Source organism: Tubulanus polymorphus, chromosome 3 (genome assembly GCF_964204645.1).
Source record: "Tubulanus polymorphus chromosome 3, tnTubPoly1.2, whole genome shotgun sequence".
In the NCBI taxonomy this organism is placed as follows: domain Eukaryota; kingdom Metazoa; phylum Nemertea; class Palaeonemertea; order Tubulaniformes; family Tubulanidae; genus Tubulanus; species Tubulanus polymorphus.
This window is the reverse complement of record NC_134027.1, coordinates 22,456,240-22,471,192: the sequence shown is the minus strand read 5'-3', so window position 1 is coordinate 22,471,192 and position 14,953 is coordinate 22,456,240. Positions and strand designations below refer to the sequence as shown.

Below are 14,953 nucleotides of genomic sequence, written 5' to 3'. Positions count from 1 at the left end.
CCGACTGACTATACGTGGACACTAACCGGGTGGACTTGCGCGACTAGCCAATGCCTGAATAGGGATTGTTCGCGATAACAAAGGCGTATAGGACAATCTTGTCCGAGCAAGGTGCTTTCTCTAGATAGGTTGTGCGCAAGGACCTTATGTGGGAGTTGTTCGGAGGACATTTTATATACAGTATCACAATATCGTCAAAATGAAGTATATTTCTCCAGTTTGTGTCGTGTTGGCTTTAGCTCTGTTCGTACCAGGTAAGATAATAATCAAAGTTGGTATTTATAGACGCACAGATTAACGAATTTAAACGAATATGTAGTAGCAATGGGTCATCGAAACGAGCTCACGCTTTCACAATAAATTTGAAAATATATTCTGAATTCATCATCGACCGTTAAATCCTGCATTAATTTCTAAAAGTTGAATGGAAAATTTCAACATTCAACACGTGAGATTTTAGCAAAAAAGTACACAAAATACACTTTCATACTTTACAAAAAGTTGTGATATGAATCATACATAGGACTTTCTTCGAAGGCTTCGAACGCTTCTTGAGGCCTCTTGGTCGCTCTTCTCTCAGTCCGAATTCACGTTGTTTCTCCGTTCGGATTCGTGATATCGCCCAACGGAAATTTTCAAACCCTAAGCAATATAGTATAATATACGTTATGTTAGGTAGTCGGTCTAGATGTCGAGTCACCATTGTCGCGCACCGGTTCAGTCCCTTTAACTTTCGAACTTAAACTCGCCTCGCCTTAGTGAATTAACTTATCAATTGGCGATAAGATTTCGTGTAATCGGATTGGCTTATACGGTTTGCAGTTTGTGAAATTATCCAACGACCGTAACATAAGGAAGTTTCCAGTTACCAGGCGCCATTTTGAGGCGGTCCCAGAGGTCCCGCATGGTTGGACAGATCTCTAGCACGATTAATTGTCGTCCATCCCCCTTTTAGCACAATATTCACACTTGGGAATCGTTAGAAAGGTGACAATTTCTGATTTCTATCTTGCCTAAACCTCACGGAAAGGCTGATCGAATGGGCTCGCCGTAGTTAAGCAATGAAAAGATTTAGCCCTAGTGTTTTCTTCCATTATACCGGTGGGTATAGTTAAGTACGAAGACATCGACTTTCGTCTGGATCGATATCTATCAAGTAACTGTTATCTTAAAATATCAATACATAAGATGATGATAGCTTCGCCTAAAATAAAACCAACCGCTCATAAAGTAATCACTTGCGCGTCGTCGGGAACACCCATAAATTATCGATCACTTTTCTATATATTCGCGACACAAGTCTGTCCGATTAATGAGTTTATCTGTATCTATTGATCTGGGTATCAGCGCGCTATATACGTCTAGTTCTAATTAATATTGTGCCAGACGGGATGCCGAACTCTTAGAGCACGAATATAGCATCTGATTGATTGCGCGGGGCTTGAAAAATGTTCAAACCAACCGAACTAATTCTACCGTCGGATCTGCCGTTTCTAGAGGGCGAGGGTCCAATAAAAAGAAAGGGAAACTGAAATACAACGCGGGCCTGAAATAAAAAATGTGCCCGAAAAGCGACTCGAAATTTCGCGAAATTCGCCTACCAATTTCTGGTGAAATAGATTTCGAATTTTATTCGTATTTCGACGACGTTTTAATGGTACGGTTAATAAATAGATAGCGATATAGAAATACTAGATATGACTGGAAGGATTACGATTTTCGTAAATACCAAAGGTTTCCATTTATTCTCCGCCAACTACAACTATAGACTACACACGTACTTCACTCATTTGTACACATTATGTACCGGTATATCTTTATTTTGACCCATGGACTTGCAAATAATAGAATGACCAATGACCAATAGAATGTGTATTTAGGCACACATACTGATATAGCGAGTATAGTGTTCTTTCGATTACGTATATAACGATATTCGTATTTAAGCTATAATGGACTGAAGCTACCGTTCGATGTATTATTCATTTGTAATGAGATAATGACAAGGGGCTACCGCGGAGCGAGATATTTGAAACAACTCTGGAATCGGATTTCACGGAATAGGCCCAGCGTAGAACTGGTTCAGAGTGAAATAGAAAGCACAACCCAGCGTCGAAAGCTCACACTTTTGTAGTCAGTAACCTGTCTGTGGGTTAGTTTCACGATCGAATATTTTCACAAACCACATTGGTCGGTATAAGCCCATCCGATTATAAAAAGCTTACCGCCAACGATTAGGTAACGAACTACACCTTTGGAACTAGTCCATATTCAAATGAACACACCTGCACAGGAGCGGCGCCACCTGTTTTTTTTGAGGGGGATTTTGTTGAAACTAAAACTTTTTTTTGGGGGGGGGGGGCATGCGTACCTCTGTCCCCCACTGACGCTGCAAAACGCAAACCTTAAATCCCAGAGTCGAAATCTAAAACTGTGTATCTGGGTTAAGAGATACCGACAACTGGTTTTTAGAGTCGAATTTAACGTGCAACGTAAATATCAAACATCTCACGTAACGCCATTGATTATTTTCAGCTGTTCTGTCGTGGGAGTGCTATTTCAAGATATGCAAAAATGGAGACTGTTCAGGATCGATGAATACTAAGTGCCTGACTGATGGCCCGTGTTACGTAAGTCTTACAAAAAAAGTCCGTCAATTTACAACGACAGGGAACATATCTTTCAAGGGTTTTTTGACGCCGTAAAAACCGTTAATATGCGTGTTTATGATCTGTGCGGGTCGATGTGCACCACGTCATCGATATTGACGTTTCGTAATAACAATTACAATCGTGAATTTTGCATGCATTTTGTAATTACGTAATTCATGACTCTTTATTTTCTATTTGAAAAATTTTCATGTGCGTAATCTATTTTTGAGAGGATGCCATCAATATATCTGGACTAGACTGATGGTTGTCGCAATCGGCAGCGGTCACCCCATAGGCATTGCACTATGGCCCATAAAACGAAGTGTCCTCGTTTCAGAGTCCATGATTGAACCGAGGAGTCATTCCTTCGCGATCAATGATAACCACTTAAAAAGAAGTCGCGCATTTTCTAAGTTCTAATTTTCCATTTTTTTTTGTCATTTTCAGAAACAAATCGGCGATGTAGACGGTATTTCCTGGGAGATGAAAGGTTGTTACAGTCCGTACGAGAAGTGTAACGAGGGCAACGTCACATACACCGGGGGCCTGAAACTCACTCAACTCTGTTGTTCCGGCGACTACTGTAACTCGGCTGAAAAATCCACGCTAGCTCTGTCATCCATCGTTTTCGTCGCCTCGACCTTCGTCATTCGCCAATTTCTATGAGATAATCAATAAATCCATAACGAATTTAATGTGTACTTCCTGATTAAAAAAGTCATCGAATTTTTAAGCTATCATTTTTTATCTCTTGAAAATCGAAATTTAATAACGGGAATTTGAATTGAATGTTTGAATATTCGATTAATCGATATATAAATTGAAATTTAACGTCTGTCCGATAATTGTATAGAAACGACCGTAAAACAAGTTGATAATGTATTTTAATCGATCGTAACCGAAATTTTTGAGATCTCTAAAATGAATCTAAGATGGGATTTCCGACCTTTGATTCGTTTAATTAACCATGTACATAGAATGCAATCTGTTTGTCTTTTAAGATGTTAATAGAATGAACATTAGATAATTAATTATTAGATTTTTGTAGCTTGTCTCCATTTTCGTTGTTTGCCGCTGATTTTCGACGCGAAGATCTCTTATGAATTGAATGGCCCATGACTTAAATACATTTGCCCCAAAATACCCCATTCTTAAGTAATGTTTCTTTGATCAGTAGGCATCAGGAAACTTGATATAGATTAATTAAAAATTTTGACATGTATACTCAGAAATGTAAAATAATCCGCCCATGACCCCTATGTGACCCCTGGTCTTAAATGAAAACGGGCCAAAATTGTCGTTCCTAAGAGTTAGATTTGTAATAGACACATCATCGTGCATCATTCACGCTTTTTCATCTTTATACTGAATGAACATTAGATAATTAATTATTAGATTTTTGTAGCTTGTCTCCATTTTCGTTGTTTGCCGCTGATTTTCGACGCGAAGATCTCTTATGAATTGAATGGCCCATGACTTAAATACATTTGCCCCAAAATACCCCATTCTTAAGTAATGTTTCTTTGATCAGTAGGCATCAGGAAACTTGATATAGATTAATTAAAAATTTTGACATGTATACTCAGAAATGTAAAATAATCCGCCCATGACCCCTATGTGACCCCTGGTCTTAAATGAAAACGGGCCAAAATTGTCGTTCCTAAGAGTTAGATTTGTAATAGACACATCATCGTGCATCATTCACGCTTTTTCATCTTTATACTGAATGAACATTAGATAATTAATTATTAGATTTTTGTAGCTTGTCTCCATTTTCGTTGTTTGCCGCTGATTTTCGACGCGAAGATCTCTTATGAATTGAATGGCCCATGACTTAAATAAATTTGCCCCAACATATCCATTCTTAAGTAATGTTTCTTTGATCAGTAGGCATCAGGGAACTTGATATAAATTAATTAAAGAATTTGAGATGTATACTCAGAAATAGAAATGATCCGCCCATGTGACCCCCTATGTGACCCCTGGTTGTAAATGAAAACGGGCCAAAATTGTCGTTCCTAAGAGTTAGATTTGTAATAGACACATCATCGTGCATCATTCACGCTTTTTCATGTTTATACTTAAAAGTGGAATTGACAGTGAATATTTGGGGTTTTTGAGGGTCCAGGGCCCCTTAAATGCCCCAACCGAAAAAAACAAGAATGCACCTTTCTTTGATCGCCCGCCAAGGGCTACAATCATTTACCCTCAAACCTTCATTTATACTCAAAAGTGGAATTGAATCGATAGCTGATATAATACTGAATACTTAAATCACGCTATATGAACCGTAAAGATCAACCCGAATTATGAAGAAACTTAATTTGCCAAAACTTCTCACGAAGGAGGATCAAATGCTAGTTGAAAATTAATCGATAACCAACCGCGTTTTTATGTAAATGTACTATATTAGCTGAATGAAACGGACTTTCGTGGTCGAGTGTGAACCTTCGAACAACTTAAAACAGTTGGCTGAAGATTAACGAATTTTCTTCTGGTCGGATACATTTAAGGTGCAAAAGAACCTCGACCCTTGAACATATGCAACGGGTCCTTATGACTCCTTGATTACTTAAAAAACCCTTCTCAAAGGGAAATGGATTTAAAGGTGATTGAAACTACTTTCATTTGAGTAAAACGCCCGAAACGCATTTAATCTTGAGAGTTTTTGTCTAGTTCGTACTCGCTCAGTAAACTAAGCCTAAATCGGTTCAGTTGGGATTTGTTTTTGCCATATTAGTCGGTTACAAATTAGGAACCAAGTTAATAGTGTAAAGGATAATAATTTGCCTACGAAGTCGCCAAATTACTGGTTTTACGATATGAACAATACCGATTTAGGAGGTGCTGTCTATAGTAATTGTGATATGAAAGTGATGCAGAACTTCCTCGAAATCTGATATTTTCTCCTTTAAAACTCCTTACTCAGAAATTACTTATCTGTTAAAGTCATTCCGTTCGTATGATACATAACATACTAAGCATACTCTTATGAAAGAGGCCCGGCTTCTTTGATGGAAAGGGCAACTAAAAGTGCACTGTCTTAAGATAAAAAAGCGACACTCATACAGGCTATTGAAATTCACCTGTTGTCTCATCCACGCTAAAAATGCCCTATGGGCCAAGTTTGGACCCGCCCTTGTTGAAAATCCTGGCTGCGAACCACCGGGCACAAGATTTTAAACGTTGAACGATTGAAAGAGGCCCTTGATATATATTCCTAGCAATGAATCGCGTGTCATCAACGCGGCGTATACTCGAAATGCTCGGCGCTATGCGTTTTTCACGACTGAATAACCTGTTCTCTACGACGACACTATCGATGTAGGACAGATCCTTTCAATCGACATTATTTTTTAAGCTTATCTAGCGGCGGATATTGTGTTAAAGCTGTGTATGTTTTAATGTACACGCGCGTTTGTGGGAGTTGTTCGTGGAGGACATTTTATACGCTGATCACACTACGCCGAAAATGAATTATAATTCGCCGATTTGTGTCCTGTTGGCGCTAGCTTTTTGCGCATCTGGTAGGTTTTGCAAACGAATCAAAACAGTAGAATACGTTGATGTAGATTTAAATGTGTTATTAGCTTTAGAAAAGGATGTAGATGCCAAACTATGGTTCAGAAATCTGGAGAATAACATGACGACAGCATTTCTCGTTCATGCGAAGGTCGTTTGAGGGATAAAAGGGCCGGCGCTCATCTTTACGAAATATACGCGTACTATAACTTGAATCAAAGTCATATTATATACGTATTGAAGAATTTCAAATTAAAATCGATGTCCCGACGCTATTTAAGCTCACATGGAAAGTTGAAGATATTTACACGAAGAAGGATATGGTTCTTTGTAACAAACCCGATTTGGCTGGAATGCTAAGATTTAACTTGAATATTGAGTATTTCGAATTATCGGCATTTTCAGCTACTCATCATTTATCAAGCCACCGCTTTGAAGTCCGTGGATCGTCGTAGAACTGGGGTACCAGCCCCTAAGGAGACCAATATTACCAAAAAATCGGGAAGGACCCTAATGTTTTGCACGTATATCACCGCAAAGTTTGAAATTCATTCTATTTCAGTTGTGTTCGCCGATGATTGCTACTTCAAATTTTGTAAAAATGACTATTGTCGCCATAACACCAAATGTACAACCAAAGGCCCGTGCTACGTAAGTATACTTAAATATCTAAACCTACTTACGCGAACTTTAAATTGGAATCTATTGATATCTATTGTTGTTATGTTTTTTCCATTGTTTTAGAAACAAGTCGGGACAGTAGACGGTATTGCCTGGGAGTTAAAAGGGTGTTATAGCCCGTACGTGAAGTGCAATGAGGGCAACATTACGTATACGGGGGGTTTGAAATTGGATCAATACTGTTGCACCGGTCACAACTGCAACTCGGCCGACAAATCGACGCTAGCTCTGTCATCTCTCGTCTTAGTAACCGTCCTGACCTTCGTTATTCATCAACTTCGATAACAGACGTGACTATGATCCCCTTATTTGAAAATCCCCTATTTGATCAAAGTTTAAGTTCAAACTCACTGGAAATGCCAAAAAAATTATCAAATAATTTTCACATTGGACAATATAATAATACCTTTCGCATGCGTTATCCAACTACTGATAGACTTTAAGGAAGGCTACCCCATAAAGTTCTAATGACGTCATCGATTATTGCCAACAAATGAACGAACCTGATTTAGAAGATGCCGGCAATTCAATATCACGTCGCTACGTTAGAGGCAAAAGTTTGGTTCGTGAATCATCACAATGGAGTCAGCCATATCTTTGAAGGGTTTAAATTGAATTTAAAATCGGAATTAATTCAAACATCTTAACATATCTGTACTTTTATCAAATATAAATAGAAATATATAAATACGTGTTTTATAGTTTCTAAATTAAATGAATGTAGATATACATGAAATAGAATTGAACTGAATGTTTTGCATTAATCTTTTAAATTATATCATCATTTCTACGCATGTATATAGATGGCTGTGTGTGTACGTCACAATTTGTTTTAAAGAAAAACTATAAAGCGAAAAAAGCGTACAAAGAAAGCAAAATTTCTACTGTTCATTTTATATCAGATGGAGGTTCACACGTCTTGAGGATAAAGAGGGTCACTGTTACACTGGTAACCAACAGCTGGCATTTATTCAATGATGATTTGACGAGAAAATTGGTTACATACTTTGTCGTATTTGACGACCTTCGGATTTCGACTATTTGTCTAATTAAACGAACGCATGGCAGTTCGGTCTTACACATTTCACAGCGCGGGCTATCTTGGAATAGGTCAAACTTCGTGCTCAACTTGCGTTATTTCCTGACTATAGATCTGTCAAGCTGAATTTCGGCTTAGTTCGCCAATAGTCGAATAACTCCGGCAACCGAAATTTGTCTTGCTTGACATTTCAACTGACATTCTTCCAACTCGAATCCATTGTCAGTTTGACAAGAAACAATACGGTAACAGAAATGACTCGACTGGGAGACATACATGCATTCCCTTACACCCACCATCCATTGTGCTCTACAGGGAATCAGACTGGTTCTTCAGGGGAGAGGCGTGTCAGGAGCCACCGCCCCGCTCTAAAACACAGATGGGATAGATACCAGCTCCTCCATGTTTGGGACATACCAATGCACGCGTATTCGTAGAACATCAGGCCAATGTACACGGACAATCCCTTATAGCGTTAGGTAAATAAGGGGGTTGCGATGAACTGCCTAAAATCCGCAAAAGGTTTGCATTTGAAAAATGAATTGACAGTCTAAGTCGAATAACCTGCCCTCTGCATTGCTGGACTTAGGCATACAAATACCTAGGACTGGCATTCAATTCAATTCAATGTTTATGATGACATTACATTTTTGTACACAATAAAAAATATGCATAAAATTATTTGTACATAGAATAATAATGAAAGATAAAATTAATATTAATGCCGGTTACCAAATCTAATACTCGCATGCACTGAGAAGGTAAATCGGGAATAAGGTATTTAAGGCATTAATTAAACCCTTTGTCTTCAAATTAATTGAACGATTGATGTTCCTCACCGCGGATGGAACGGCGCATCCTGTGCAAGTTGTGTAATGTTTCAGCATTCTAACCACTGTAGCAACCCAGCGGCTGGCAATCCACGTAACTTTTTGACTACTTATAGCCTTACCCTTAACCCTTTCCTGTTATAATATATGACGGTCAAGAGCTCCCAAATGGTCAAGAGCCCCAAACCACTTTCTGTGATCCTAACCCTTACCCTAACCCTAATCCTATGGACCCTCTTGACCCTAACCCTGGACCCTAAGCCCTAACCCTTCAGCGATTCAACCCTACAGATATCTATTTTGTTTCTACCAATATCACTTCCGTTTCGCCGTGGATGCTCTAAAATATTACCCAAATTGCGCATCCTGTTGATCACTTTGAAATCAGTGGCGTTGGAAGTAGGCCTACAGAGCGTCTGCAGCGACGAAAGCCGCGGCAATAAATCTACTGAATTACGTTCTTAATGAGTACCGTGTTTCTCAAGTGAATTCGCCGCGGCTATATATTAGAACCAGTTCAGAAAATCTTCACCGACGAATCATAAACAGATAGCAACCCGATCATGGATTTATTCACTCGCAGTTTTATTGAACTATCGAATTAGCCTAGTGGAACGCCGTCACATAATGTCATCAAGTACGAATACTGGATTAAGTCAAAGTATTTGATTTTCGAATCGCCACATTTAGCTTTGCCTGGCCTCATTGAAACTAGTCCTGACTGTGTGGAAAAGTGTTGCCAAGGTGCGATCCCGCTCGTCATAATTTCTGCAAGATGACAAATCTTCTTGGATATGGTATCAATGAATAGAGGGCAGCACTCGTTCACATCCGGTAAAACGTCCGTGTCCGAATCGATATGACGTCACATGTCGGCATTCGTGATGACTCGGTGTAAACTTGTGATAAAAGAGTAACTGAAAAAATCAAGGTTCGAAGTCATGTTTAACCCTAAATTTGGGATTCGAACCGCATTTGGTAAACGATGCACCTGCTAATTATAACGAGCCAGGGAGTCTTTCGAAAGGTAACATCTTGGAGGAACTACTGTTCCATTATCCGCGCTAACACACACATGAAGAACGTTTTGAATTTAGTCCGTTCCAATTTAGAACGGACCAACTAAGACCAAAAAGACTGACTCAGGTCAATAGAAACTTTGCTTTAATCGCCTGTCGGTCACAGTCTTGCGTCTAGCTGAACCATAGGCAACATCGAATTCAAAAACTTGGTTTCTAAACGTCCAACATTGATTTGGTCCGTTACAGGACATAGGCCGAAATTAGAATAGATTAAATGAGTTGAATCTATCCATGGAATAGTGAAAAGTATTTCAGAAAAAAAATGTAATGCTGCAACCCTGAGACTAGTCCAAGCCATAATTTGCGGGGTCCTCTATATGAAATTTCACTGAATGGTGATTTCCACCGTCTCACCTTAACGTTTCTGGAAGTGTGTAGCAAAGCTAACCTCGCTGTAAGTAGCCTCCTCATTAGTTGTGGCCAGCGTTATTGGAGTAGTGTACATTTCGCTCATGCGTTGACCTGGATAAACGATAGGTGAAAACGGTAAAAAATATTTAAGACCACATATAGATGTCTATTGATCCTGAAAACTTCAAAAATGTAGAATTATCGGGAAGACGATATCAATGTTGATAACTTCACCAGCGCGCATTGTTGCACTAACTTTATAAATGAGCGATATCATAAAGAAGTTAATTATCAGCTAAGTTCCTCGATATTTTTACTTGGTTTCTATCTTAATCCAATCCAGAGGAGATATGAACGAAATGTTGGAATCTTCACGATGACGCAAAATGAATAAGGTCAAACTTAAAGCAGGCGCGGATCCAGGGGGTGCTTTAGGTGTTTGACGAGATTTTACAATGAATGAGGCCCACTTCCGGGTTAGTCGGCGGTTCTACCGTTCGTAGCGCCGCCCTGGTGGGGAAAATTTTCAGCGGGTTCCTCATCAGAGATTATCATTTGAGAACTTTTCATCTTTGGCTGATTTATTGTGAGATTTCGCACGTACATTAAAGTCACACGATGCCCAAAAACAACAAACACGAGTAGCGTAGCTGTCCAAGGACACGGAATGCGATCATGCTATCATCCGATGATCGTTGAGGTGTGCGCCGGGATTTTAAAAAATTGATACGTACCTGGCGCCTGGGATGGTCGTTTGCGACGACGAACGACCAGGACGGCACAAATGACAACCACCAACACGACTAGCACACCACCTATCGGTAGAAATATCGTCATCCACGTGATTGCACTCATTTGGCCTAGGGTTGTTGGTTCTGAAATAATCAATCAAAATATTCAAGCTGTGCCAAAAAGGGGACAATTTTCTCCATATATTTACCATCAAATGACAGTCAGCTGTGGCAGTCGAGCGCTTGTACGAGCTTGGCGGAAGTTTGATGCGCAATGACGTCAAAGAAAGTCCCAGTGACTACGGGCTGTACGCATTCATTGTAGTCAGCCATCCAAGACCAATCCATGGTCATTTTTGGGCTTAAATGAAAGGTACCCCCCACCGTGAAACACCGGTCTGCCACTGAGATTTTTTTGAGATTCTTGGCCTATAGGGGGCGCTTAACATAGGGATATTTGTTAAGAAGGAAAATCAGTCAGATTTATGGAAAATTTACTTTGAATGTTTTGAATATTTGTATGTCAGCACAGTATGCATTTATATAAATATATAATGCATGAATTGTCCTCTGTAAAATTCAGGCATCCAAGGTTCGGAATCATACATGTTGGTTGTTGATATGAAATATGCTGTTGAGCGATAAATGAAATATGCTGGCAACATCAATAGAAATAACCAATATAGCAAATATGGCAAAATAGCCCAAAAACTCAGTTCCGTCGCCTTGTAATTAGCTGAGCTCAGGGTCGGTTGCGCTCGAAAGCAACTGGCGGGATACGGTAAGATCTGGAGTAGAAAATGAGCAACTAGTGTAATAGGGCTTGTGACGAGTCTGTTGTCGTCGGGCTGAGTGTTGTAAGCCGGCTAATGTCGGGCGGATTTGACGGCAAACTGCGGCGTGCCGGCCGCTAGTTCCTTCTGGTTGCTGATATCTAGCCGGTATCCGTCGACTCGTAGCCCGACATGAGCTAGCTTTTACATCACGGGCCTTTCCACAGAGGCTGTACTTGTAGTCACATCTCGTCACAGCTGTGAGGCCGGAGGGAAGATGTTTATTTCGCTTAAATCAACATCACACGAAGGGACGTTTTTATTTCACGATATCTTACGGCGGAAAGAGAAAATTCTATAAATGAGAATCACCAACCTGCAGTTGTAGAATCGGCTGTGGTTGTGGTCCGATTGTCGAATGTACCTGGGTAGGAAATGGAAAACATGTAGCACAAACTAACTTATCATTAATGAATAAAAACGAACGCAAAGAGGTCATATTCCGTTATTTAGGCGTGCTTAAAGCCTGCCTTAAACCCTCTAATTTATTGAAAAACCTTACCAGTTACGCCATCTGTAGGACGTTCGGTAGTGCTATTCATACGCATGAAATAATCTTTGAAATCTATGCAAAAGTTTGATAATTCGTTACACATATATCTTGGTAGTTTTTTGTAGGCTATTTCCCACCATTTCAAACGAATGACAACATACCAGGTGGCGAAACAACCGGATTATGTAAGATTTGTACGTAACCGCTATACATCCATCGACCGTTACACGCGAATGTATAAGATACTTCAGTTCCGTTTATTTGTCGCCGGAGTATGACCTGTACAGAAATGAATAATACAGTTATGAATTCAACTGATGGTAGTTCAACGAAATTTTCCCCGTGGTCGATACATTCTCCTTCGATAAAGCCCACGCATATAACGCAGAGAAATATACGGAAACAAGCATGTTCCCGATATCATGTTTCTTGTTTCTCGTAAAGGTACGCGACACAGGAAAACGCTTGAAAAACATGTTTCTGTTTCCCCTTGTTGTGTGCGTTTAGCCCCTACGAGAAACGAAAAACCTGGTTTCGGGAACAACGTATCCGTGATCCGGATTGATTCCGTGTTTCTGTGATTCCCTGCATCGTGTGCGTTGGGTACACGACACAGGAAACGCTCGGAAACATGTTTTCATCTCCTGTTTTTTTTTCGGTTTTCCCCTGTTTCAATTCTGGACAGGGTGCTCTACAATAACCTTTTTCGGTATCCAGCCTTTATCGTGCGCGTAGTACGTCAATCTCAATTCTAACACGACGCGTTTAGGAGTTCTCATTTCCGCTTCCATCGTTACTACGGACGTCTTGTATCGCGAGAATTCATTATAATACATCATCTTTTTCTGTCCCTTTTCCCCGAATATGTTGAGATAAATATCACCGGTGATTCCGCCATAATGCTCATGTCCAGTGATCACGATAACCGTCCATTTCACTGAAATTCAATTGTTTCGTCAACAAAAAACTAATTATCATTGGGGCATCGGGTTTAAAAGATTAGGTATAATGTATCATAAACATTAATGTATTTATTTCAAGCCACCGGTCGCTGGTCTCTTCAATCCAGGTCTCGAATCCTGGTGGCGACAGAGGTACTTGGTCGAACGTTCTTTGGCCTCTGCATACTAGACGGGGAAAAGAAAAATCAAACCCGCTAATAATGCCCTGCGTACTTCGATTTCCGATTTCAAAATCAAACCCCCTGTTTCGCTCCCGGCAGGTGTGATGGGTTTTTATTGACGCCAAATCAAAAAATCGAACGAAATCTACCTAATCAAATGAATAACAGGGTCAATCCGGCCTAAGACAAAAAGATAATGCCCTGCGTGGCGCTCAAGTACACCACGGCACGAAACCCTATCCGAAGGGCCCAAATGCACATAATATAGTCGCACCACTGAGTCCTATTACTCAGATTGCCTGTTGGGTATAGTAATTGCTTAAGCGATAGAAGTAGAATAACCCGGGCTAAAATGAAACGTGATTTCTGATCGTTGGCTGATATCAATCACATCACGGCAATACTGCGCAAGCATAGGCGCATCGAGTCTATTTGGGCTGGGGTTCGGGCAAAGTCTCCAGCAGCGATGATGGAAAAACTTTTTGCTACTCCCATCTCACGGCTGCATACTCGGTACTATGAGGTACTGCGTGGCACCGACAGGCTATAACGTATTTCCGTCAAATCCCGAAACGACTGCATCAGATTTAAATAGATTCGTTGTGTTTGTAAATGCAACTTACCGGGTTCGATACGTGCGGCAAAACTAAGCCAAATCAGTAGACCGATGTAAACTGATTTACCCATTCTCCACCGTTCCACGCAGACTAAACCCACTATGTCAGCAAATTCCTGATTGACAAAACTGGTTTTGAAATATTTCATTCACTTTATTACATACTTCCAAGATTCACTTTATTACATACTTCCTAGATTGCGAATAATACGTTTCAAAGGTAATATACATTGCATCAGTATATAGGATTAATAACGATTCGTAATGAATAGCAAATGAATGCAAAGTAGCGATAACGGGTTTTCTGCGGCCTGGAACATTGTATTCCGTATACCGGTAATTATTGGACTTAAGGAAGAAAATATATCAACCGTTTCCAAATTCCGCATACTTGTCATTTTTTATTACTTTAGGAATAAATAGACCAATTATTTTCAAATGAATTCCGTTACTAAGTTGATCAAAAGCAAATGAGAACAAAATGCGACAAGAAAATTCGGGATTCGAACTCCCGATCGCGGGCCTTACGGCGATAATTGCTTAGTATGGGTTGTTGTATTTTTGTCTCCCTCTATTAAGGCTTTAAAATTGATACCTTGAATCGATGTCTACGGCCGGCCGCCTATCTTCCTTTTTTGTTAAATCAGATCTAACCAGTACAGACCCGCAGCTATAGAAATATAATGAGCTGATTACACATTCTATGCAGCTATGGTTAGCCTGATCATGATTCTAAACAGTTATTGTCAGTGTTGATAGTATGCCCGGGAGAAAGGAGAAACAATGTATTGATTATATCGCCTAATTTTCATTAAGCTTTGATGGTTCTCTTTTTTTCTGGATACACATACGGATATGTATGTTTTGTTTGTAATTGCGTATCATTTCTATTGCTTAGATGATGAGTGAACATTGTTATTCATTCTTAGAATTAGATTCTATCTCGTGTGTATCGTTGAAGAAAAAGCGTGACACATCTCAAATGGGTACTAATCGAAGAG

General features: G+C 39.8%; 3 protein-coding genes across 3 annotated transcripts; 2 read left to right on the top strand and 1 right to left on the bottom strand.

Annotated features, from left to right (window-relative positions):
• The first annotated feature begins 39 nt into the window (after positions 1 to 39).
• On the top strand, positions 40 to 3,352 carry LOC141902620 (uncharacterized). The gene is made up of 3 exons (XM_074790444.1): positions 40 to 254; positions 2,536 to 2,630; positions 3,099 to 3,352. Exons 1-3 carry the CDS (start codon positions 200 to 202, stop codon positions 3,315 to 3,317), a joined length of 369 nt encoding a protein of 122 aa, XP_074646545.1. The 5' UTR covers positions 40 to 199; the 3' UTR covers positions 3,318 to 3,352.
• A 2,698-nt stretch (positions 3,353 to 6,050) lies between these two features.
• LOC141902352 (uncharacterized) lies at positions 6,051 to 7,722 on the top strand. Its single transcript, XM_074790034.1, has 3 exons — positions 6,051 to 6,178; positions 6,736 to 6,824; positions 6,918 to 7,722. The coding sequence occupies exons 1-3, from the start codon at positions 6,124 to 6,126 to the stop codon at positions 7,137 to 7,139; spliced, it is 366 nt and encodes a 121-aa protein (XP_074646135.1). The 5' UTR covers positions 6,051 to 6,123; the 3' UTR covers positions 7,140 to 7,722.
• A 1,583-nt stretch (positions 7,723 to 9,305) lies between these two features.
• On the bottom strand, positions 9,306 to 14,914 carry LOC141901972 (uncharacterized). The gene is made up of 8 exons (XM_074789584.1): positions 13,960 to 14,914; positions 12,915 to 13,150; positions 12,375 to 12,492; positions 12,223 to 12,285; positions 12,037 to 12,084; positions 10,891 to 11,031; positions 10,160 to 10,267; positions 9,306 to 9,640 (listed from the first exon to the last, which is right to left on the bottom strand). The coding sequence occupies exons 1-7, from the start codon at positions 14,099 to 14,101 to the stop codon at positions 10,161 to 10,163; spliced, it is 855 nt and encodes a 284-aa protein (XP_074645685.1). The 5' UTR covers positions 14,102 to 14,914; the 3' UTR covers positions 9,306 to 9,640; position 10,160.
• Positions 14,915 to 14,953: the final 39 nt, after the last annotated feature.